General features: G+C 35.7%; 1 protein-coding gene across 1 annotated transcript in view; it reads right to left on the minus strand.

The window, feature by feature from the left end:
• The window catches only part of LOC124642966, a 109,486-nt gene that overhangs the window by 13,502 nt on the left and 69,591 nt on the right, over nucleotides 1-26,393 (minus strand). The window contains exons 2-3 of the mRNA XM_047181790.1: nucleotides 15,860-17,143; nucleotides 15,463-15,572 (exon numbers count right to left, since the gene is read on the minus strand). Of these exons, the coding sequence (XP_047037746.1) occupies nucleotides 15,463-15,572; nucleotides 15,860-17,143 (1,394 nt within the window). The remainder of the gene's footprint in view (nucleotides 1-15,462; nucleotides 15,573-15,859; nucleotides 17,144-26,393) is intronic.

The raw sequence follows: 26,393 nt of genomic DNA on the forward strand, positions 1-26,393 counted from the left end.
GTGTCTAAAACGCAAAACAGCATACTATTATATTGCATGTACATACATAATTGTTTGTCCTTTTTATCATAACAATCTTCTTAGATATAATAAAATTATCCAGTAAATATAAGAATATAAGAAAGCCTGATAATATGCAGACTTGCAGAGTCCCTTGAACTCGAGTTCCATCAGTGGGTTCACCGAACAATGCTCAATTTAACCGTACCCTACTTAGTACCTATGTGGTTGTTTTCTGTGGTTACTCTTATAACCACAATGTAACTACCTGGTTTTGATGTATGGTTCTCGCTAAACTATATAGAGCCTTTCTCGATAAATAAAGCTATCAACCAGTGAAACAATTTTACAAATCGACCCAGTAGTTAATGAAATATGTGCTTTACAGCAAACAAACTACTGGCTTTATAATATTATCAGCTGCGTCCCGCGGAAACTTCTTCCCATCCCCACCTAAAATATAGCCTATATGTCATGTTAACCCTGGGATAGTGTAGCTTTATAACAGTGAAATAATTCTTCAAATTGGTTCAAAGTTTCAGAGCATTCAGTTACAAACAATCATGAATAGGTATGGATGCAGGTCGCTTCCAACAGGTATCTGTGGAGATCTAAGGGGGAGGCCTATGTTCAGCAGTGGACGTCCGCCGGCTGAGATGATGATGATGATGATGATGATGAATAGGTAGATATGCAGAAGTATCGATTAAAATAAAATTAATGTATTACCGCAGCAAACACGCACAGTTGCATGTATGCTTGCATATTATAAAAGTCTAGAACCAACTTAAAGTGTTTTAACACGATTCTAGTGTACAGGGGGCAGGACGATCGTATATCAGTAGCTCCGGCTAGAGAGAGTCAAATTAGAGCGAATTTCTAAAGCAAATTAGTGGAACTTGTGTCAAAGGCCCGGGACACACGGGTCACGCGCTACGTAGTGGCTACAAAGCAGTTTTTATATCCTGGTTTTGTATTGTCTGTGGACAGTATCATGTTTCTTAGAAAGTGTGTTACACATATTATTTATTTTGTGTTGTATTAGGGCAGCTGTTTACTTATCGGTTTGCTTTTTATTCTCTTTATCATACAGGATGTCATTGGTAAAATACTGAGTGGGCCAAAATTTTGGGTGGAAATAGTGATGAAAACAAAGACCTAACATAAGGATTTTTGAATAGCTCAAAACTAAAGAAAAGGCTTAAATAAAGAAATGGCTATAATGGTGAAATGGCTTTTAGGCAGATAATGATTAATCTACGATTCTTATTTTGTGTAGGCCAATAAAGTTACATAGCAAAATATGAAAACTAAAATTTAGATACGTAGTAAAAGCTAGACAGATGATAATGAGTTCCACATATTGGCTAATATAATATGGGAAAAATATGTAATTTTTACCAAAAAATTTTTGTTTATGATTTTGACAAAAAAGTTTTTTTGCATCAATGTACCCCAGCCTTAATTCCAAGTAATCTGGCCGCGTGCTCCCCCGCACGGGCGGCGCTAGAAAGTTCTGATAACGTGATAAAGGTATCACGAAGCTCGCCTTATTCGGCACAGTTTTGTATATGGCAACATTACGATACTACACGCTTATCTGATCAGTGTTGCCTTTCAAAAGATTATGGTGACAGTAATTACTTAGCTGGTGGCTTTTAATTTGTAGGTATTTTTTTGATTGCATTATACATATAACTACTAATTTTTTAAGTATACTAGCTGCAGAGAGCTGAGACTGCTAATTTTATCATCATCAAGCAAGCTGGCTAAAACGATAGTCTTTGGTAAAACTGGTTGTCAAACTTTCTGGCATGTGACTACCCATAACAACTGTGTTTCGAAATGCTTTCTAAAGCCATGTATTCACTGGGAAACAATGTTTCAGATACACAGTTTCTGAAACATCACGTAGATGTTTACAGCAACAATGTTTCGGAAACTCTGCCGACCACATCGTCCACAGAAACAAAATTATATGTTTCTGAAACAAAATTATTTGTTTCAGAAACACGTAGATATTGTTTCTGAAACAATGTTTATAAACAATTGTTTCTCAGTGAATACGGCTTAAACATTGCGAGATCCTGTCTTCCAAAACACGAATGATTTTTTTATGACATAGAGTCTAGAGTTAGAGCATTAGTTAGAGTCATGGGTGACAGTCTATGTCATTACAGTATGTCTTCCCTTCCACGGAACGACATTGCTAAGCCGTAGGGCTTTTTAACGACAAGCTCCTACGATATTCAATGTAAACAAATATTATAACAGTACTTCAGTAGTATGATCTCGTCTGAAGCAATCCGTTTAGCCGACGTATTCAAATTGCGTCCCCAATCTGTGTATTGCGAGCGAGTAATGAAATCGTTAGTAGCTTTCAATACGACATGAATGAACAGTTATGGAACGATCTTATTGAGAATAACAGCGATTTGTAATGTTTTGTGCAGTTTAATAGACTTAATATCATCATCATTAGCCTTTTATTTGGTCCTCTGAAGCTATATTTCAGTGCAGGGTCTCGTTTCATGCAGAGGAGGAATGAGCATTGATCATCACGCTTGCTCAAGGCTGACTGATGATTTCAGACATTAAAGTCCAGATTTACGCAAGGTGGACCACTAGGCTTACCATTTCTTTTTTCGTGGTTTCATTCCTGGATCCTGTATTTATCTTCAAGTTTAGAAACCGTATAAAAAGTCGTAATGTAACTTGGCCATTTCCCTAGAACCTAGGTGCCTAGAAACAAACAAAGTTTGGAAACTTGGAATGGATAGGTAATTTTTTTTTGCTATGCTAAAAAGCCAGCCACTTACACGAGTAGCACCGCAAGAAAGAACTAGCTAGCTATCTTTATAATGCGCTACTCTACGAATGTAGAATGACAACTCTGTTGATTGTCATGCCTCGTTTGAACGGCCTAGCGGGATTGACAAGTCAATGTACAAGCTAGCGATAAGTCGAGTTTAATGTCTGCTAAGCTGTCGTCGTGGTCGATTGATTAAAGTCTGTTTAACGAGTTCAGAACACGGATACATGAGATCAGATTGTCTTTAAGTAATATACTGATGTTTCGCCTCATATGTAACAGCATACGGTTAGTTTGCAAGCGGAACCCAAGATGAAATCCAAATGAAAAATGTTAAGTAACTGCTAACATCCTACGATTTGTAAATGAAAGCTATTGGAAGGAATTCTTCAAAGTTAATGTACGGGATATAACTAAAATAAGGTACTTTATCTTTTATCAAAAAGAGAAGAAACCAGAAAAAACATTACGAAACATGACTTCCTCGAAAAATCACAATCTACGAACCATGTGCCTCGTTTGTTAGTAAACAAACACTGGCGTGGGCCGCTGTCCAGTACAGTGCTGGCGCCAGTAACTCGCCTAATCGACCGAAGTCATTGTCACGGACGCAGACTAGATCGTGGGACGATAATGTTGTTATAATATTTCATCTTTCATCTTATACATTATTTATAGGACTACCTACTCGAAGTGGAGACTTTCTTCGTAATTTTAATTTGAATTTTGATTTGTGCTTCCGACTGCTGTTTTTGATGATTTAATGGTTCTAGATAGACTTGATAAGTTGAAGGTGATCGTTTGCGTAGTTGTCTTATTTTTTCGTTAAAAAAATGTAGTAGTAAGGTGGGCGAAAAAATATTCAAACAAAAGTAGCTTAGTGTAAAAACAAATTAGGTAGGTACTAACTAAAGATCTAACTGCATCAAACACTAATAAAATCGACCACTAATTTACATAAATGATTATTTATTTTATTAGCACTCTCATCCAGTGACTCGCCCACTCGCACATAGGAGCCCTATGTGAACGAGGCACAATACAAACAATGGTTTGCTCATAAGGCTGTGTCCACTGTAGCGTGGTACAACCAGCAACACCGGTTTGTTCCACATTGTCACTGCCATTGTCACTCATATGCGTATGCACATGGGTGTGTACGCACTGGGTGAAATAAAAGCGTGGTTTCGATGAGCGGTTTTTTATTTAGGCTATATTAGTTGTATTGCTGTAAGTAATTGATGAGATTTTTGTTAATGTAATTACATAGCAAAAGTGTAAAAAGCAAAGGTCAGATTTATCGTCCTTTTTTAATATCTTTACGACATGATATAACTTAGAGGACTACTGCCTCTGTGGTGGGTAGAAATATGGCCAAAAGCAACGAGTATACTCATCTTTGAGCCAGATTAAGTAGCCTAGACTAGAGAATGGAGCTAAAACATGCATAAAATCGTCACTTCCCATATTTATCATAGATACTCGTATTGATGTGTACCTTTGCAGATGTATGTTATCTCATTGTTATCCGGGTGAGAGACGCGTCAGGAGAGAACGTACAAGTCACTGGCACAATGTGGTAGCTATAGTAATATCACAATCAAAACGCACCACCAAAAACGACGCCGTTTCCGCGCCTAGTGCGTACTCTATGGGAAAACTAATCTTATAGTGGCGTCGAGGTATTAATAGCGTCTGATTATGATACAGCACGCACTCAATATGTTAATGAGTTTAGTTATAATGTATGAGTAGTTGTCATATGCTTATTAAGCGCGAGCGCAGATTTTCACACGATGCCCATGAGTGGGTTGTGGGGTTCATATGGTGGGGTAGATGATGTTATAAAGAGTTGTAAAAGAATATGTGAAATTAGGGACTTTGCGGTAAGTATGTAATAATAAGTATAAGGGATTTGTGAAAAAAATATTCTAATTGAATAAAAATGTGTGCCATGAAATGCCATGAAAGTTTAGCCTAAAATATAAAAAACAGTCTGGTTTAGAAGTTTCGTGCTCAATCCTGGTGCTTAAGAGCCCTCACAGACTGTTGACTTTACAGTCTTTAAACCATCAGCGTCTTCGAGGACCTTTGAAGAACAGTAACAGAAATAACTGTAGCTTGTGAAATAAAATATCATTTCATTTTTAAATCTTCTCTGTCAGAAATATCTTCACCACAGACTTACATTTTATTCACGAAACCATAAAATACATTAAATACTATTTAACAACTTCTTCGATAACCCGCAGCACTTAACATTTTACTTCGGAACCTAATTACAAGTAATTATCTTTCTCCAGCACTATTGGACGCCATTTTGAAACGCTTGAAGATTTTCCAATAAACTTTACAATGCTATAAATTTTCTAATTTCAAGCTGAAAGCTGAGAATTTGAACACGTATTAATATTTCGTAGATGGGAGGAATGTGTAGGTACGGTTATTTTGTTGCATTGAAACATTTTAACGAGCGAAACTACCTCTAAATATGTGAAGCTTTGAATGTTTTAAGGTATGCTTTGGAAGTTTGTAAAGCGGGATAGAAAATAACTATGTGAAGGCTGTGTATTATTATCACGTAAACCGTAGTTGACATATTTTGTACAAAGACAGTGCAAAAGAAAAGATCAATATTTAAATTTTATAATTAATCTTTAAAACCTTTAATTAGGTATAGATACTCTTGAATGTCTTGCCAATCAAACAAAAAATAACCTGATATTCAATTAAAAGTAAACAAAATTAATTCTAAAATTCTTCCAAATTCTGGCTATTAACCGTAAAACAGTCGACACTTGACACTTAGGCATAGAGCAGAACACTTTTTACTCCAATCTATTATAGGCTTTGTCTATACATAAATAAGAACTAAAATAAATTGACAAAACTTTCGCATGCGGTAGTTTCACTGCTCACTGCTTCACAAATTGTGTTATTTGACTTTAGACTCTATTTCAATGAGGGTAAGGTCGATTATAATTCCACAGTGAAAATGTTCTGCGCTGCGTCTGCGCTCTCCGTTAGTGTGCACACATCTTACTCGATATGAAATAACCGTACACGCCCACCTTAGCAATTAAATAGGGAATTGCGTTTTTACGATAGCCGGTAGATACGGAAATAAAAATATTTTGATTGCTCAGCCCACGTGCGTGAGTGTGATAAAGAAGTGCAGAAGTCAAAGTGAATAGTTTTATCTATACTAATATTATAAAGCTGAAGAGTTTGTTTGTTTGCTGGAACGCGCTAATCTCAGGAACTACTTACTCCGTTTGAAAATCCGATCGGATCCGTCCGATTTGAAAATTTCTTTCAGTCTTAGATAGCCCATTTATCGAGGAAGGCTATAGGCTACTTTTTATCCCGGTGCGGGAAGTAGTTCCCACGGGATGCGGGTGAAACCGCTGGCAGAAGCTAGTCCAAAATAGGCCTAAAAAGCGCCTATTAAAGGTCCAAAAAGCGTCAAAAAGTACTCGTATATCTTACTAGCTGATACAAGCCGTGTCCTATAGGAACCACTTAGCGCAATCAGATAAAAAGCAGCCCATAGCCTTCCTCGGTAAATAAGCTAACTAACACTGAAAGTTTTTTTCAAATTAGTCAGACGGTTGTCAAAGAAACGAAACTATTCAAGCTTTATAATTTATTTACATTATATTAATATACATTTCTTTCGTCTATTGTGTACACTTAAACTTCTGAGTTTACATTACTATTGACAGCTCTTAACTCCCTGCTTTATCATGTACAACTGGGTTTATAGCCATTTTGATATCGTATCGAGCTTCGATTGAGTTTGATTGTTGAAGTATTTTATTTATTGCTCACTAGTGGCCCGCCCTGGCTGCGCCTATCATAGAAATGTTTGTATATGTCACTCATGATTCTAGGTATTTTTAGTGAAAACTGTATGAAAATCTATGTAACTGATATTGTTTTATCTATGTATAAGTACTAACATAATAATGAGGTTTTTTTGTTGGTAAAAGCTCGGAAATTACTAAACTGATTTAAAAATTCTTTGACTGTTGTAAAGCTACTCTGTTCCCGAGTAATATATGCTATATTTAATCCCGACACGGTTAGAAGTTCCCTCGGGACGCGGGTGAAACCGCGGGAAGACGGCTAGTATGCATAATAAGTAGATGTGCTATAATTTCTTACATAATAATACGCAGTAAATCTTTTATTTAATTAATCAATAAGTAAGCAGTAAAAGTCAGCTAAATTAAAAGTAAACATTATCAGACAAATCTAGCAGATAATTCATTATTCACCTTAAAATCGTAAATTACAGATCTCGCTGCTAATTTAAATAATCACATTAAAATATGCAAGATCGATAAGCTGATATCCCAACACTATGCGAGATAAACTTCCGGTGTCTATGCTCGTGCATATGTTTCTTGCACAGCCCTAGGCGATCTGACACTATGCCAGAATATATAGAAGGTCCGTTTAAAAAATATATAATTGGAATACTCGAAGTTAATAAAATTAACCATCACGGCTTTTATTCTCATTAAAAAAATATAGAAGTTGTCTGTACTTTCACTCACTGTATTATGATCTTAATATATTGGATTTCTGAACTTACATAGTCCACGTTATTGCCTAATTGTAATTTTTATAAGGTTCCTTATGAACATTATGCCTTCTATTTTGGTATCGGACCAATCATCAAATGCCTACATCCATGTTCCTTCTGGAGCCCTTTGTAAAGGTACGAGGGTTGCGAATGGGAAAATAGTTTTAAACCTTTGTACAAATGTTCGTCCAGTAGAAGGCCTCAGAATGGTTTATTTAGAAGACAATATTTCGACAATTCGAGGCTTCTGTGAACCTACTGCACATCTATTTTGTGGTACAATGTGCTTGCGCATCTTCCCCGCACGGGCGACTCGCCGTAAGCTACGAGCGCGCGTCAAACCCACGTGCGGAGAGAGCACGCCCTGTTCGTATTACTCGATATACCACTGTCAAGTCAACGACACAGCGAGGTGAGGTATAGCGATTTTAATCTAAACTTATGTTATGAAGCTGAAGAGTTTTGTTTTTTTGTTTGAACGCTAATCCTTGGAGTTAGTATACCGATTTGTATAACTCGGGATTTTTAGATAGTTCAATTATCACGAAAGACAAAATTTTATACAGATGCGCGAGTTTTCACGGCACGTGGGTAAAACTGCTGGCGAAAACTAGATAGATAAAAGTCATGCTCAGCAAAAAAGCTTAATTGGATTATTATATTACAGCTGCCAATTTATTTGTTTTTTTCTCCACTTTAAAACGGCTTAATCGATTAAGATACATTATTTTGCATTAAAAAGGAACCTACGGAACCTAAGGAACCTATATGATTAAAGAGTTTTACGAAAAAATAGTACATATTATATCGCTTCAGCTCCTATAGTTCGGCCATTCAGAGAATGCGTTCCTGACACGTCGCGATTGAACTGACGACGTAATAACATTCATTGATTATTGATATAATAATGTTGTTTTAATGCTCCTCAATTGTTAAAACGGTAAACAACCAGCAAAAATATTTTTATCGTAACTGCAACGCCATTGCAAAGTTACGTCGTCAGTTCAATCGCGACGTGTCAGGAACGCATTCTCTGAATGGCCGAACTATAACTTAATCCACAACTAAAAGCTGCAAGCTTATCAATGACGATCTATAATATTTACCATCAGGGGTTTAAATGCACGTTTATAAATCACTAATTATACACATTCATAGTTCATAAAACCTACGCACAGTTGTGTAACTGTAATGAGTTTCAGATTTGGACGGGATGCTGGATCAAAAAGGTCATATAAGATGAAATTGGGTATATACTTATATACTGCAGTTTTCAGTAGGCTATATAGACTATAATTTTATATATTTATTTAGAGTTTAGTCTAACTATACCTACTGCTTATTCAATTTTACTGAAAATTTGTCTAGAATATAATGAAATCTATTTCTAAATTCTCTGTTTCCCGGATTGTTTTTCAATCCATCTACGTGTTCCTGAAATTACGCAAAAAATATTCATTACTAGCTTCCGCCAGCGGCTTCGCCCGCGTGCTATACTGATTAAAAGTAGCCTATGTGTTAATCCAGGGTATCACCTATTTACACACCGAATTTCAATCAAATCGGTCCAGCTGTTTTTGCGTGATTGAATAACAAACATACATCCATACATTCTCACAAACTTTCACATTTATAATAATATATAAGTAAGATCTATCATACATAACTAAGTATATAAGAAGGTACTGATAAAGTAATTTCCTCGGAACGCGTCTAACAGCAACTTGCCTAGCCTTCACCCGACTGCCAAGAAAGGTTCCTTTTACACAATTTAACTCCAGATAGTCAACTTAAACCGAACTCAACATTACACTGTCGCTCTCGTATTTTTATATTTCTCGACCCACGCAGTCGTTCTTATAAATATGCGCTCGCGCAGGCGTGCTCATATAAAAATAGATTATAACCAGCGTCTGAGCGTTCATTCATGCTGTTTTGTTTATTATTGTCGGTAATAATGTATAGCTTTGTATAAAACGTGTATCAATGGTCCTTGTTTACATGTGATTATTTTTGACCTTAGATTAAAATGCTGTTAAAAGTTAAATGTTTTTCTTGACGAATTGTATGTGTAAAAACTATCGTGGTAGCTTTTATGGAGACAAAATATCGCATCAATGACTTAGCATTATGTATAGAATCCTAACTAATATTATAAATGCAGTACTCTGTCCAGAGAAAGGACTTAAGCTACTTTTTATAAAGGTAGGTACGGGAAGTAGTTACCTCGGGACTCGGTTAGGTAGAATCGGGAGAACTATAGTTCGGCCATTCAGAGAATGCGTTCCTGACACGTCGCGATTGAACTGACGACGTAACTTTGCAATGGCGTTGCAGTTACGATAAAAATATTTTTGCTGTTGTTTACCGTTTTAACAATTGAGGAGCATTAAAACAACATTATTATATCAATAATCAATGAATGTTATTACGTCGTCAGTTCAATCGCGACGTGTCAGGAACGCATTCTCTGAATGGCCGAACTATACTGCTAGTAATCCATATAAAGGCAAAGAAACTACCCAAGGGCCGTCCCTATAAAAATTATGCAATACCTTATGGGCTCATCTTCAAGTGTTGATGTTGCTTTCATTAGAAAAACCTATAAGTAAGCATCTATGGCCTATAACCATTCGGCCATATAAGGCCACGGCCATTTACTAACTACATTACACAAAAACGAGAGCAAAAATATAAATCGGCCACAATTAATGGGCTAACAACCAACCCCCATATTAGGGGGTCCCGTTAATATCCTACAACCCACCTTTACACACAATTTTCAACCTTATCTACATAGTGTAAAGTCTAAATTACCTCGCATGACGTACGCTTCCCCAAGAACTTAAGTCCAGTATAAATTGACCCCCTTCGTCTCGTGTTCTCTTCAGAAAAGGGACGTGAAACAAGAAGGTAGGATTAAATATAGGGGTCTAGTCAATTTGGTAGGTCAGTCTGACTAAGATCAATTGCTCTGTCAATCTGTCTGTCAACGGTTTAACTAGGAAACTTGGCGGTCTTAAACGGGATAGTTTTTATTTTTTCGGTCTGACTATTTTAGGGTTAAGCCGTTGCTCGCTTGGGTTAATTATTTTTGCAAAAAATAGAAAGTCGAGAAAAAAATATTTTGTAATGGCTCTAGAAGTCATTAGCAAATAAACATAGTCAGTAACTTACATCCACCAACTTTTCGAGCCATTTCAGAAGTTATACTTATCCTTAACTTTACTGATGTTGTGTAAATTATGTAACTAAACTTTTCGACCAGAAGTATGAGAATAAATTTTATTATTAAAATGCATTTCATTCCGTTCGTATATAATTCATGAATAGTATATATTTATTTGGATTTCCAACAAGAAATACACATTACAGACAAGTTTTAGGAACAAATATTAACTTTTCTTGTGTTTCCTTTAATATTTCATTCATTAACTAAAATCCAGTAAACTAAAGCTATGGTTAACTTAAACTGTGAACAAACCACGGTATAATCCGCCGCCAATAATTGGCAAGCCAGTATGTTTGAGAAAGTTTAATGGTTATTTATCTGAAGGTGTAAATAGATTAGAAATAGAGCATCTCGTTAGTAAACTTAGAGCATGTTACTAACCGGACACGCCATTATTTTTACTTCTGACAATGGAACTATACTGCCGGTGATAGTTTACAGCAACTGCCGGTCATATTTGTATGTTTATATTATTATTATTTTTGTGCATCATCACAATCAGCCTTTTTATTCGTCCCACTGCTGGGCTGCGGCCTCCTCTCATACGGAGAAGGATTAAGCGTTAATTACAACCCTTCTTGATCAGTGCAATTTGCTGATTTCAGACTTTATGGTCCAGGTTTCCTTCAACTTTAATCAGTATTGGTGTCCAAGATATACCTACTTAGAAAAGTAGCATTGGTGCAACTTGCCTGACCTGGAATCGTACCCGAACTTGAGTGGAGCACACTCAAGTATATTCGCTATTTGTTGCGTTTAAAGCAGTTTACGATTTGTGCCCAAGGCGACTCCGGTTGGTTTAATGCTCTGTATAGCAGTGTTCAACAGACGTTGGTAACTTTAGACACGAAAGTTTCTACGTAGCGAAGTGTTAAAAGACTAAACTTTGTATAGAGAATGGGGAGTAAAACTTTGCTGCAGGAAGTTTTATGCTAGTAGCAGAAAACTGGGTCAGTTGATACTATCTATGTAAGTTTCATGCATAAAGAAAAGAAAAAACTAAAGATGCTCCAAACATCATATCAAGAAACTTACTTATTTTTATATTTTAGTTTTTTGTAGTTAAGAGTGAGTGAATTGTATTGTAACTTACTAATTGAAAAGTAAGTAAGTACATATAGAGGTACTAAATAAACACTAACGGTCAAAGGCAGAAATGCAATAATATGTAGTTACGTAGTTTTACACTAGAATTAAGTATGTGTTGCACTATAAGCTTGGATTTGCAGCAAGTGCAATAAATTGAGGATTACACTGCAGCTATCAGTTACTACTTGGGTACAACTGTTTTATCGAAGATCAATGTTGCTTGAAGGCCATTAATCTGGTTAGATAATAGTTTTTTTGTCTTACATAAGTTAGGTATTTAAATAGCTAGAAGCTCTCGACAAAATTTTAAGTCCTCAAATGCAATTTGCATTTTAGCTGTTATTTAAAATTTCAAAATTATTAGGTACTCAAAGAAAGTAAGTATAAATTATGAAAGCAAGCACGCAACATGCATTCTTAATTCCGAAAACACGTCAATTTCACTTTTGCCGCCATTTTTAACCCCTCCGGTGTTGGCGACCTGTCGGCTAATTAGCTGTGACAGTGACAGCGACAATTTGACACCTGTCACGTTTGACAGCTTCCTGCTACCTTTCGGTGACACGGGCAGTGAAATTGGGCTATACAGCCAATTAGTGTTAACTTATTAAAAAAGTATGATGGTGAACATAAATTAATTGCGAAATAAGTGCTTAAAGTATTGGAAATATTAATGAGTTACTTGAATTTTATTGAAGTTGACAAAAGCGGATACGGTTAATTAGCAATCTCTTTTTTTTATGACACCTTAATGAAAGTCTTTCAAATTCCTATAAAATGTAAGAGGTTCAGGGTTTACGACCATAAATTTTATTCTATCTATCAACATATCATTGTTTTCAGGTAGTCAAAAGCCAGAAAGTCTGACAACCAGTTTTACCAAGGGGTATAGTATTGCTCGGGTAATTAGCTTGAGGAAGTCAGACAGGTATTCGCTTCATATACGAGCTTTATTCGATTAGACTGGAAGCCGACCCCAACACAGTTTACTAATTCTTATTGATTTAAAATGACAAACCTAGCAAGGGCAAAATAAACAATACTAAAATAAATAATAAGATACATTATTATACCTAAAGAAGAATAAATAAAAGTAAATCGAAAAGCACAATGATTGATTGTTTCCCTCTTTTCAATTACGGAGTTGAGTGGAACGAATCAGTAATTGTGATGGAGGGCCTACATAGCAAAAATCACCTGACATTCACAGGGTTGCCTGAGGGCTTGACTTTTATTTATTTGTCGTTGTATCTGTAAATTTTTTACTGGCTTGTGGTGTACCTATAATATTTCTGGTGTTCGTTCGTGTGGTTTTCACTATCTACCTACACTCATTATATTATAGAGAGGAAATATCTATTTATATGCATGTAATGCACGAGATTGCAAAAAATCACCGATTTTCAAACAATCAAAATCAAAATCCTTTGCAGGCACCTATGAAATATCACACCAGTTGCACGGTTCCAAAAAGTTGGTCTCTTGGAGAAAAGCCGACAAGAAACTCCATAAACACTCTTTTTAAAAAGCAATATTTTCACAAACAGTCTATTACATAACTATAGCAAGCTGGCAAAATTATACAATGCAACTGAAAGTTAAACCCTCCACCATTAGAATGTATCCCTAACATTATGCTATGTGTTTCATCTGGCTACGGGAATTCTTATTGGACGCACGTACTCACAGAAACATTTTATGTCTGTTTTCACCAACAATCTCTTAACGTTTCCCTGACTAAGTGTCACTTAGAAAAAGGGCTCCCCCAATAATAAAGGTTATATAAGGGACACCTACTTTGGTGAAAATGAAATTAACTAAATGCTCTTAGGTGATCCCTAAATTTAGGTATTTGTTGGTGAAAATGAGCATTAGTATCTTAAATTCAAGCACAGCTATTAAATAATATACGTTTTACATAGATTACGTTTATGCATTTCCCACAGTTATGACCGCGTTGCAGGGCTCACCTACTTTACTAATTCTTTAATCCCGTATGTTATTTTGGTTTTAACTATACGTGGTAATCTGGTATTGATGGAACTGCTACTGATTAACGTTATGGCTTAAAATATTAATTTACTTAATCAATAGTTTTGATATAATCTCTTTGAATCGGCTTATCCAAGAATTAGAAGCATTCTCTCTCTATCAATCATAAACTTCTCCGTGAAGCCTGGGAAAAACACCGGTATTAGCCTGTATCATATGTTATTCTGATATAAGTATAAGCTATATTAGCGAAAAGTTTCATCAACTGACAGGGACTTGGGAACAGGGCAGGAAGAAGAAGAAGAGACCACCAAGTTTCATCAAAAATCCCTCATGGTTTTTGCATGAAACAGTAACAAACCTTCACATATATATATCCAAACTTATATATTTAACACAATTCATGGACAGCATAATATATCCGATTCCTATCAAAAAAAAGTAAAGGCATAAAGTCCCTACAAAACATAAAACTGTAATTAGAAACCTTACCGCCATAATCCAGTATGAACTAGCTGTAACTGGGTCAACACAGGTCACTACCTGGCCTTATTCTGATTCTAGATAACAGGCAAAGAAATACGCTATTTGTTAGTACTAGGAAAATTAGTATCGACCTGCTTTGATAGGAGACTTTATTTAGAATGGTGAAAAGTGAATTGAAAGACTTTATTAAGTAGATATGGAGTTTAATGTAAGAAGTACGCGAAAGTAAAACACACCACATTTACATCAAAACCATATCTTAACTTGTAAACTAATGTTCTAAAGAGGATTGTGTTCGATGCTTTGAACCCCCAAAAGGCCCTAAACTACTGAACCTATTGGAAAAAATCTTGAACTGTTGAGAAGCTTCATGTTCCGGGGTGACATAGGACATGTTTTATCAAAGTACGATCCTATTTAAATTCTCAACTACTACAATAGTTTAATTATATGGTTAACAAGATCATGTGGCATATTTCATATCGTTAGTAACAAATGATGCAACACATAAAAAAAACCACACCAATTCGCATTGTAAACTTGTCAGTTCGTTACATTAACTAAAAACTAGCTGACCAAACGGGTGTTAGTTTACAAAAGTTTACGTAACTGTCTAAACCAGAGTTTAACGTTAACTAAAGCGGTATACTAAATGGGAACGCGTCTGATGTTTCAAAGATAGGAAGTGGTGGCAAAACAAACGGAGAGATCCAAATTAAGGAGGGTTATATCTTTAGCGAGATATGTATTGTTATTTTGGAAGTAGCAAATGTGTATTAAAAAAGGTAACTAAAGACGAGAAAACTCCCATATTTAAAGCTTTCAGATTAGGTGAGCTCAGTCGCAGTCAGTGTAACCCTGTTACCCAGGCAACGCAATACCCCTTGTATTGGTTTGCCTGGGTAACAGGGTTGAGGAGGTCAGATAGGGCAGTCGCTCCTTGTAAAGCACTGGTCGTACTCAGCTACATCCAGTTAGACTGGAAGCCGACCCCAACATAGTTGGAAAAGGCTCGGAGGAGGATGAGTCGTAACCCGGAAACCTATCAACTAATTGTTGAAGCTTATTCTTATTCTTTAGGTTCATCTATTTAAATCAACGAATATAGCAAAATGGTCAAAGAAAAGATGACAACGACAGGATTTTTAATAGGTATTCTTGGCACACATTTTTAAATTCTTTCTGATACCCATATACTGATATGTATCACCTCGTTGCGACTGTTCCAGTTCTAGTAATTAAATACAGCAATAAACTTACCTCTACGACCTGCCTAAGATCTTCGACGTAAACAATTTCAGTCTGCACTATCTCTGCACACACTCGCTCCAGCTGCGATAGGCCAGGCAACTCGTCTACTAGCTGAGCACCTGAAGACAAGAACATAAGAGTAAGAGCCTGATTCGTAAGCCTGAAGCGTAAGAGCGTAAACATACTACAGCTAAACTGCTAGCAGTTTCTGGAGCCTTGAGCTATAGTTTAAAGATACCAGGGTCTCGTTAGCCCTGGCCCTTTGTTTTGTTTCGTACATGAATAGGAGATAACAAAAGTAAGAACTATAAATGACTGAGTTTTCGCTCGTATTGCATAATTTTGCTATGCCTACTTGTATGACCTATACAACAAATATGTATAATTCTGAAAAGTGTTTACTTACGTGGTGTATCTTGAGAATTCCTTTCTTCCGACACACTAGCAGTCATGATCCCGGCGTTATTTACAAAATTATTGCTACCGTTTGCCGATGTCATGTCTGCGTCGCTATGATCGTCCAGACTCTCGATGGAAGCCAGGTATGCTGAGTTCACTCCCCCTTTATTTTGTACCCCACTACTTGATGTGGAGCTTGAGGAAGCAATGGAACTCATGGACAAAGGCCGAGAAACTTCAACGGGAGGGTTCAATCTTATCACCTCCTTCTCACAAGTTTTCAAATTCCCTGTAGACCCTACAGCCTCAGGATATGGTACAGTTTTCGACAAAAGTTTCGAAGGACTCTCGTTCTTATTAACGAAGTCTTTTCGATGCAAACTGTTTGTGCCTTCGTTGAGTTTCGGTATTTTTGCAGGCGACTGCACCGGACTTTTTGGCATCGGCTTCATCGGTGAGTTGTCTTTTGATGACAGTTTGATATCGAACTCTCTATCGTTTGATGTTATAGAGAGCTCGATCGATTGATCGATGTAAGGTAGGGACAAGGATTCGAAGGCAGTTTTATTATTCACCACTGGAACGTCGTAAATAGCTGGTCTGTTGTTTGTAGGGACATCGTAAGTTTGAGCATCGTCAATTTTAAATTCAGGTTTAATCGGCACAGAAATAACTGGAGATTCTATCTCCTCACTTTTGGATTTAGTAAAGCTTTTGATAGCACAGGGCTGGTCGTAAATGTCGACTGAAGGGAGGATTTCAACACCAGACTGGGAGATCTTAGAGGTAGCTCCAACTAAAGGAATGTTAGATTTATGCCTCATTGAACTTCTGCCAATATTCACAGTTTTCTTTTGGAATTTTAACGTGGTCGTTTCGGTCGCACCAGATATCATCCTTTTCACGTTTGGCGAGAGATTATCGAACGCCGTCTCTTGTTTCATTTCTTTGATTGTTTTATGAATTTTGCTTAAAGAAGTATCACTGAACACTTTACACTTATCCAATTCGTCACTAGCACCGTTGTTATCACTTTTAGTTCGTATTGAGTATAATGAGCTTTTGTTAAAGGTTGCGGTGGGGAGCTTGACACCTCCTGTGATCATTGTGTCGTCTCTTGTCTGAGCTAAGTCTGGTTTGGGCGGGTCTATCACTTCTATATCTACTGGTGGATCATTTCTAGCATCTTTTGCGGTTTCCAATCGGCTAGCTTCAGGTCTTAAACTCTTTTCTGGTTCAAGTAAAGAGTCGTATATACCGATCAGCGTGGGCGTTAGGTCCGTTGTGCTACCTGTAACAAACAATATGATATCTTAAGTAAAACGCTACTGGTTTTCTAATAAGGACAGGCTTCCGATAAAACTTGAACCTTATGCGTTTGATTATGAGGTAGAAATTTCTACTGAGTGTAACACTTTCGATAGTCATATAATAAGAGCTTAACAGAATTTAATAGATTCCAATCTGATAAATATATAGTTTACGCGGCATATATGAATACAAAACATAAAATTAAGTGTTTCAATAATTCTTTAACCAAAATTACCGAACCATGCAATTTGTTTTATGATTCAATAAAATTTATTAGCATTAATAATTTATGAATTAAGTTTTGTAAGGGTCTTTCGCAAATCTTTCAATATTTTGTGAGAGTGTACATATTTCAATGTGTTAATCTTTGATATTGCTTTACCGGTTATGGATGACGGACATAAGATTTCAATAAGCGGTTATAAATGGCTTAAGTATAGAGATATTTTATAAGAAGTGATAAAATATAGATACTAAGAGGGCTTGTGAACTTTTGATGTACTATTATATATTTGTGGCAGTCATTTGTTTTTTTATAATTCGGTGTCAGTTGCACTGGGTTTCCGTCATTTTTCTGGAGACCTATTTCCCTTTGCAAGAAATCTTTTCATTTTAGGTTATACACAATATGCTGCTTAATAATTAGAAAAAAATAGAAACATTTATTTCTAAAAATATGGACAGTAAATTGTAAGTTTTAACAATTCCTTTTCAAGTTACACTCTACCATTTGATTATGATGTATCACTTGTCAAACCTGGTAATTACTTAAGAGGACGAATTGGAATTTTTGGCGCCAAGGATCTCAATTTTCTCAGTAAATACAAAACGGATCAAAATACAACTTGGTTACCTGAAAGTTCATGATATAAACCTTATTTTGTTAGACTTCAAAACATGATTAGGTAACTTTTATAACAGAGAAAAATATATCAAACATACCTCTTTTTAAAAAGAGATTCACATATTATGGGCAAACGGGACCGATTTAAGCCTCTTAACTTTTTTAGTAGTTGAGTATATACATACTCTTTAAAATTGTGGAAGGAATTTTTATCAAATTATCATTTCTAAATAATAAAATTACAAAACCATTTTGTCGCTTACGACTTTTACTTATAAGCTAGCGCGCGTATTGTTATCCTCGCCCCGCTCAGACGCTCCGACCCCTTTTGGCGCCTTAGGTGCGCGTGCCGGTTATGGAATTATTGTTGACCAATTCGTCGCCTTAATTTAAATTCTACATATTAATGAATCAGTACAAATAATCCGTGTATGTATTATTAGCTATTCCATTCAAAATATCACCATCCAGATTATTATCAGCAATGGCCGCTGTAAATGTCATTAAGCAAAAGCGTTGGCCAACCAAAGCTTTTAAAATGATTAAACGGAACTCCTCAGTTTGGGTCGATTTCAAAGACACGCCATGACTTTGATTTTTCGAGTCATTTTTTTGTTCGGGCTAGTTTAAATATTGATTTTCATATGTGGTCTAGTAATTGGTTATTCTATTTGTAGTTAGAAAGAAGGCTTTTAAGGCAAATGCCTTCCCAAAAGATAGAGAAACGATAAAAGTTATTTAATAAGTTAGGTAATTGTAAATCTCCAATCTCTAAAAGAAATTCCGTTTGTTAGGTTCCTATCGTGATTTTGAAGCTTTTAATGATTTTTGGAAGTAAATAGTAAAGTAGCTGATAGATGCAAGTATCTCAATACAAAATAATACAAATACAAGCCATTATCTTCTGCACATCTATGTAACAATAACTGCAGTTTAATATATTTCTTAATAATAAAACAAATTGACACACGATACTGACGAACAGAGGCGAACACGAACGAACAGACTTAATAATCAAAATGGTAGATAGGTACATCGGACATTCACGTCACATTAGGATTCATAGATGTATCTATACAGATCCCGAAGAAAATGGAGTGGTATCAAAGATTTCAATGGAGTCCACAAAGTACCATGATTTACATAATAAGAGATAGAAATATACGTTGCTAACACTCTTTACAAACGGTTTAGAGTCATAAAATAACTATTAAAGTTACCTTTATGTTATTTTATGTGACCGATAAGAAAGGGTTTGGTACTGAATTACTTTTTTATGGTTTTATTTTTATTAAGGATCACTTTGCTCGTTCATTTATTAAATGGGTGTAGTTGTTAAATTATTTACTGCTTTAAGGCTTGGATATTCTTTCTTATAAATAAGCTGTTTTCCCGCTGTATCACTCGCGTCCCGTAGGAACTACTGTCCGCATCTGGATAAAATATAGCCTGTGTTACTCAATACTCCGGATGAGTTTCCCGTTCCAACAGTGAAAGAATTTTTCAATTCGGTTCTATGATTTCGGAGACTACAAACAAACAAAAAAATCATTCTTCTATAATATATTAGCATAAACTTGATTCTTGTTGCAAGACTAGACGTAGAGATTTTGATAGTTTAAAATTCAAGAGCAGATCACAATCACAACTAACGGAGCCACCAAGTATTTTTGAAAATATTCATTGTGAGCCTAACATTTTTACATCTAAACCGTCATAAAGTTACAAGGACCCGTATCATATAGTGTTATGAATAGTATTCCCATTCAATAACTTCTTGAGACAGGCAATCGCCTTTAATCAATATCCTAACACCGATAGCGGATGCTGTACATCATTTGATGGAATCTCTTGATCTGAGCAACACAGGATATGCCTTATTCAGAGGGCGAAGTTCAGTAGTACACGATTTTATAGAGATGTTAATACCGAAGTGTGAGATTTTGTTTCTTATAGACTACCTACTTATGATTTTAAAGCGAGTTTTTTTTTGGGTATTTTATTCTTGTAATAACGTATAGAAAGGTTACGCTTTTTCATTGAAATCAAAGAGTTTTTGGACGGTCAACTCGGCGGTTTCACCTGCATTCCATGGGAACTTCTGCACGAACCTGAATAAAAAGTAGCCTTTCTCGATAAATGGAATACCTAACATAGATTTTTTCACGGATCGGACCCGTGAAAAAAGTTCCTGAAGTTGGAAGTTTAATTAAGTGCAATCATCCAAACTTCTCAAAAATACACCTGTATGTACGTACAAGTTTCTTCATTCTTAATGTAGTGTGGTATCATCATCTCCATAACCTTCCCAAGATACTAGGCTGTCATAAATGAGTCAGAGTGTTTTCGTCACCTAACAGCCGTAGCTCATTACACTGCCTTGCATGTGTGTCTAATTGCACCTTGTGTTCCCAGTTACACTGTCTGTCATAAACGTATACCTACTATGTCGTAATGTATTATGTAGGACTTGTAGGAAGTTTGCTTAAAGAAAGAACATGGGTGTGTGAAATTCCTCTTTTGAACTTTGCTTCGGTGACCGTTAAAACTCTTTATGTAATTTTTATTGCAGCGTTCCTAGGTTTCCTGGTTACGGGACGATACTTAGGTCTAAACGGGGAAAATTGAAAACTGAATTTGAAATTCCAAATAAGAGGTGTCAAATAAAACAATTTTAAAATCGACGACTGCATTTTCTTCGCTGCTCCAACCCTACATACATTCGGTCTTAATGCCAAAAACTATTCTAATGAAACTTGCAGTCCTTCTGCCACAACCATAAAAATAAAAATAATGACTATAAACGAGGCATAACATAAATTCACTTAGCTCCGGACCACACAACACGAAGAAACTCCATCTTCCATAACAAGAGCGTTAATACAAAAAGTAAATATAATTCTCAAACAAACTCCTTGCTCTATGGGTAGGTATTTTTAGCTAAAACTCTAAAGAGGCTGACTCACTGACACCCACGAAGGAATAAAATTAAAATTCTATAAAACATGCTAAGGTACTGACTCATTCAGGACATACCAAAGTCCTGATTGCAGAAAAATGTTAAGCCTTTAGGTTCCTTTGTTTTTTATAATGTCCTGTCGTTTTGTGAACGTGGGAATTTTGTAAACCTGTCTGTTTCTATAGTGATTTTGACCTTTATTCATATAAGGTTAATGTCAAAAAGTCGTACGGATCATTTCTTTGATTAAAATACAATATAGCTGTAAGTAAGTATAAGGAAATATACCTTGAAATATACATATAATTTTATGTTTTCTTGAAACATAAACTCTAAACTCAAAACTAGTTTTTTTCAAAGCTTTTCTTGCAACATATCAAAGTTTTTTAAGTTGAAGGACCTTCTATAATATGGCAGTTAACCTAACTCAAATAGACTTAAATCGAAATATTCTAAGATCTCCGGAAGACATTGTTATGCGAAGGAATCCAAGTATTCAAGTTTGAGACTATAACAATCCATAGTAACACGATATTAACTTAGACAATACTTAACAATAGCTTAGAATCTTAGAACACCTACAGCGGTTATAATCTTACTTTGTTATGCGTACTTAGAAATACTTGAGTTTAATGTGACCGTCATTTACATAAAAGACTTGTAAAATCATACGTAAGGCATATTTTAATAAATCTTTAGAGGAGTAAATCGCGCAATTATGGTTTTGTAGCCTTAATTGATTTCAAAGAGAATGATGATTTCAAGTTAAAGGTACTAATTATCGTAAATGGGTAACTTTGTCACGTTTCTACTTCTAAGCTATTAACTTGTACATAGCCATTTTATCCATCTGCAGAGAATTAGAGCTAATTAACTAAAATTGCGACAAGAAGGTAATTCTCAAAATGTAATGGTACCTCTAATAATATCAGATTCATGTGAAAATGACAATTATTGCGATGTTCATAAATAAATGTTTACACAGAACAAGATATCGATCAAATAACTTTTTTATACAGTAACTAAGCGACAGGCACACAACATAATCTAATTTCCAGCCACCCTTGAACCACTAACCTATGCTGACCTATAAAACTACTAAAACGCCATTACTCCGAAACTAATCTTTGAATGGCTGACAGTTTCAAAATCCCATTGTCCACAGATAATACAGCTTTTTTACGCGCGTTAAACTGACATTCTACTAAAGTGACAGGTGTCAAATTTGAATTTGGAATGTGTAGGTTAGAGTTATGGTATTTATAACGTAACAAAAGCTAAACGCCCCTGAAGAGGAGTTTACCTTGTATCATAGTTCTTATTTATTCTGTCACCTTGTTTTTTTTTTTTTAATCAAATATTTTATGTTCTAGCTCAGCTCAGTTCTCCACATGTCTTTTACTTAAAATCTTAATTCCCTTTCATTCATGCGGATAATCCAGATACGTCGGTTTTGAACTTATTATTCGTCAAATTAATATGGATTAAAGTTGCTTTGCTTCCATTTAGCTATAACATAAAGGCACATTTACCATAAAGTCTGCATGAACATAACACCTGTGTGGTCGAACTGTCACCATAGTTTTCGTCACGTGCCATATATTCAGTGACGACGTTCTAACGAGCCGAGACGATCCGAACAGCGACGGTTTTAACCGAAGCTATGCCAACTATGCGGAAGGTTGAAGGGACTTCAGATCTCAGACTATGGGAAAAATATAACCATTTAGACAATAGTTACTGCTTGGCGAAGGAACTTAATGATTCTGAGAAGGAAAACGACAGTTTTCTTTGAAATTAAAGTCATTTTGTTTTACTTTAGAGCCGTTTTTTCAATCATCAATTAAACTTCTGTCTGAGGAATATGTAATATGGCGGTTTGACACAATTTCTATACAAAACTGTCAAAATGTCAAACATATTTTTCAGATAAAAGTTAGGGCGATTGAAAAATCGGCTCTAAATATGAAAGATTATTCGGCGATTAATCGATACAATCGAATAAACAATCGATAATCTCGCATAAGCATTTAGAGGTTATGGAAAAATTTAGAAAGCTTAACCGAATATTTATCGCGTCAATAAATTATATTATGGAACACAAAAGTGCAGGTTCAAAGCGTTAGATCTACACTTGAGATTGAAGAGCCACTCGAACGGCCATGATTCAACAATGGCGGGAATAAATATAAATATTAATGCTGGTCTACAATAACACTGTTTAGCGGTTTTCTGGACTTATATTTGACGTCAGAAAGTTTATGGTTAAAATGTATTGTGACTCATTTAATGCGGCTACTTTTTATTTGATTAGGTTTGGTAAATAAACGCAAAGTTAAATAATTTAATTGTGTGTTACTACAATTTATTTGACAATGTGGTTTTCCTTTCCGATTTAGTTGTAAACTATTGTATGTATCGATTTTTTAAAAAAGAGCATCGATACTCGCTACTGAATTGAACTGAACTGTGTAAACTCCGAAGAAAAATGCACTTCTTTTTACGTAAACATTACATATTTTTTGCAAGTTACCCGACAAGATTTGCAGGATATGTTAAACAGCTAATACTTATGTTTCTTTTACTCCTTATAAGCGTTTCAAGTATTGCAATAAAAATACCTTAAGTGGAAACTGTGAGTGTTTTGTCTGCGCTCGACACGCTAGGAACTCGATTAGCGACGAGTATTCGATTGCAGGGATCGTAATGTTATTTCGCTAACTGTACCGATACCTATGCGAATTATTCGAAAGATTGCCTTTCCGTGAATGAGACATTTTGAATGTGTAATATTTAAGGTGTTTGAACTGTGGCGTAATTAAGTGTTGGGACATTAAATGTCTTGGATTTTTTTTATAACCAAGCTGTGAAAAATATGAATACTCTCCAACATCCGACCATATAATCAATTTATTATTGTTAGAAAAATGGTAGATGTTATAGGCTAAATATCTATGGTTTGTGTAGAATTATATGCTGTGTTCATTTCAATTCCCACACAGATCAAATCATTATATTGCGTTACAGATCATAACATATGGCTTGTGTGTTAGATACGCTTTACCTATCTTATTTGGCTCCATGTGGCCTATGTAGAGCTAACCTAAATTATGAAGATATCTGGTTTCCTACAAGCTTTTGCTAATGTACCGGTTTAAATTAGTACCTACTCATAACTTAACACATATTTATAGGGTCAGTCTGTACATCAGAAAAAAGATCATATACTTATTCGATATTATTTACTCATCTGCCTAGTTTTCCCAAAAGAGTTGGGGTCGGCTTCCAGTCTTACGTGATGCTGCTGAGCACCTATGTTTTACAAGGAGCGACTGCCTATCTGACCTCCTCAACCCAGTTAACCAGACAACCCTTTACCCCTTGGAAAGATTGGTTTCCATATGCGTTAATCTTGGGATATTAAAAAATCTTTATCCAACCACAGAAAAAGAGAACTTCTGAAGTTTTAATTAATTAACTAATGAAGTAATTTAAAAATACATTACAGTAACTAACAAAATATTTCCATATCTCTAGCTAGTGCAACTCCCGGACGGCGCAAGCGCAGATCAAAGCTCTATACAAATAGAAACGCCGTCGCTTCCTGCTTTATAATGCATGCTTTAATTTACCCAGGAAACTCGCCCTTTTAGGCATTCCGATTTGTTTTTATTTATTTATTTAAATCATGTCTTGAATGCTGATATCCTTTCTAATATTAAAAAGGAGTGACAGACTGTCAGACTGTATGTCTAGCTGTTTGATAAGCAAGTGGGTGACAAATTTAAGATAGGTGCATGCTCAAATTCAAAAACGTTTATTTAAATTAGACTTCCAAAACCCCCACCATTGAACACTTCCTATGTGTTTTTCTAGGAAGAAGAAATGGCGCAACAAACTCCCCAGCAAGACATGTCTCTCTATCAGCTTAGAAGAACCAGATTTATACAGAACAAGTCATATTATTCGGCATACATATGTAGGTAAAGATGTATTGCAACCAAAACTGTTAATACATAGGATAAGTTGGACGTAGTTATGCAGAAACGTTCCAACCCACAAATCACCCGAAATCGAGTTATTGTGATTGAACAGCCTAAAATTTAGCATTATGGTTATCTAAACTCAATATAATTCAACAATAAAACCTCTAGTACCTTTACTAGTTAGAATAAAAAAGAATACAACTGAAACGCGTAAATGCTTATATCTCAAATTCAAGTTTAATTTGAGATATAAGCATTTACGCGTACAGTGGGTTGGAACGTTTCTGCATAACTACGTCCAGTTTTATACATATAAAAGTTACCTCATGAGGCGCTGGAAACCTTAAGAATACGGCTAGTAGTAAAACCTTTACGACATATTTTAAGCACGTGGGTAAGAAATTAAGTAGAACTGTATGTATAACAAAATAACTATTACAAGGGCTATTTCATTTACACTACTTGGTTTATCTTGGTATAAACAAACTTTTTTAATTGTAAACCCATTTTAGTTGTCGTAATCTTAATGGGTTCAAGTGGTATGGGGCGCCCGAACTAGAGATATGGTGGTTCAAAATAAATATTATGGGAATCCCAAAGTAGAAGTATGTATTAAATTATGTAAATTGAAATACCCTTGTGGATGTATGTATGGTGCGGTTGTAAGTCTTTCCCTATAATATGCCATTAGCACAGTTTAGCATCCATGTTGCGAATGAAGTTAGTGGTCATCTTGATCATCTGCCTAGCCTTTTCCAAAAATATCAGGCTTTTTACATGATGTAGCGATTGCCTGACTGATTTGACTCACAATAGGAGTTTTTTTCAGAAATGTGATGCTTGTCCCAAATACGTAAACCTTCAAGTTAAGAATATTGTCAAACCCAAGCTTAAAAGGCAACTCGCACTAAACAACACTAAACGTCAAAGGTGCAAATGTCAAACAGCAACTTTGTAGGCATAATAAGTAACTTTATTAAAGCTTAGAATTATCTAAGGCTTAATGTCTCGCTTCCTTACCATCAGTAGGTAATCTCCATGTAATCGTTGCCATGTCATAAATCACGATACCAAGCAATACTCAAGCATGTTTACTCGACCCGGGTACTGAACCCGCGACCTCTCCGTACCGAACAAGGCACTTAGGTACAATATGCCTCGATTAAAAGTAACTACATGTCATAGTAGCATATCATAAAAGTGAAAGCATACGTTTGCAGGGACAACTTGCGAAGCACAGACAATGAGGTGGGTGTGCTCTATGGCATTTGGTTTATGGTGTAATGACAGATCGTAAGTTGTCTATGGCGGGAAAAATGGAGGGAAAGTGGCAAATTAAGTGGTTCTCTGATTAGATAATAAAAGCATATAAGTATAGAATCGCAATTGCTACATAACAATAAAAAGAGCAATGAAGTCGATCAATTTCGCAACATGAATT

Source organism: Helicoverpa zea, chromosome 26 (assembly GCF_022581195.2).
Source record: "Helicoverpa zea isolate HzStark_Cry1AcR chromosome 26, ilHelZeax1.1, whole genome shotgun sequence".
Taxonomy (NCBI): Eukaryota; Metazoa; Arthropoda; class Insecta; order Lepidoptera; family Noctuidae; genus Helicoverpa; species Helicoverpa zea.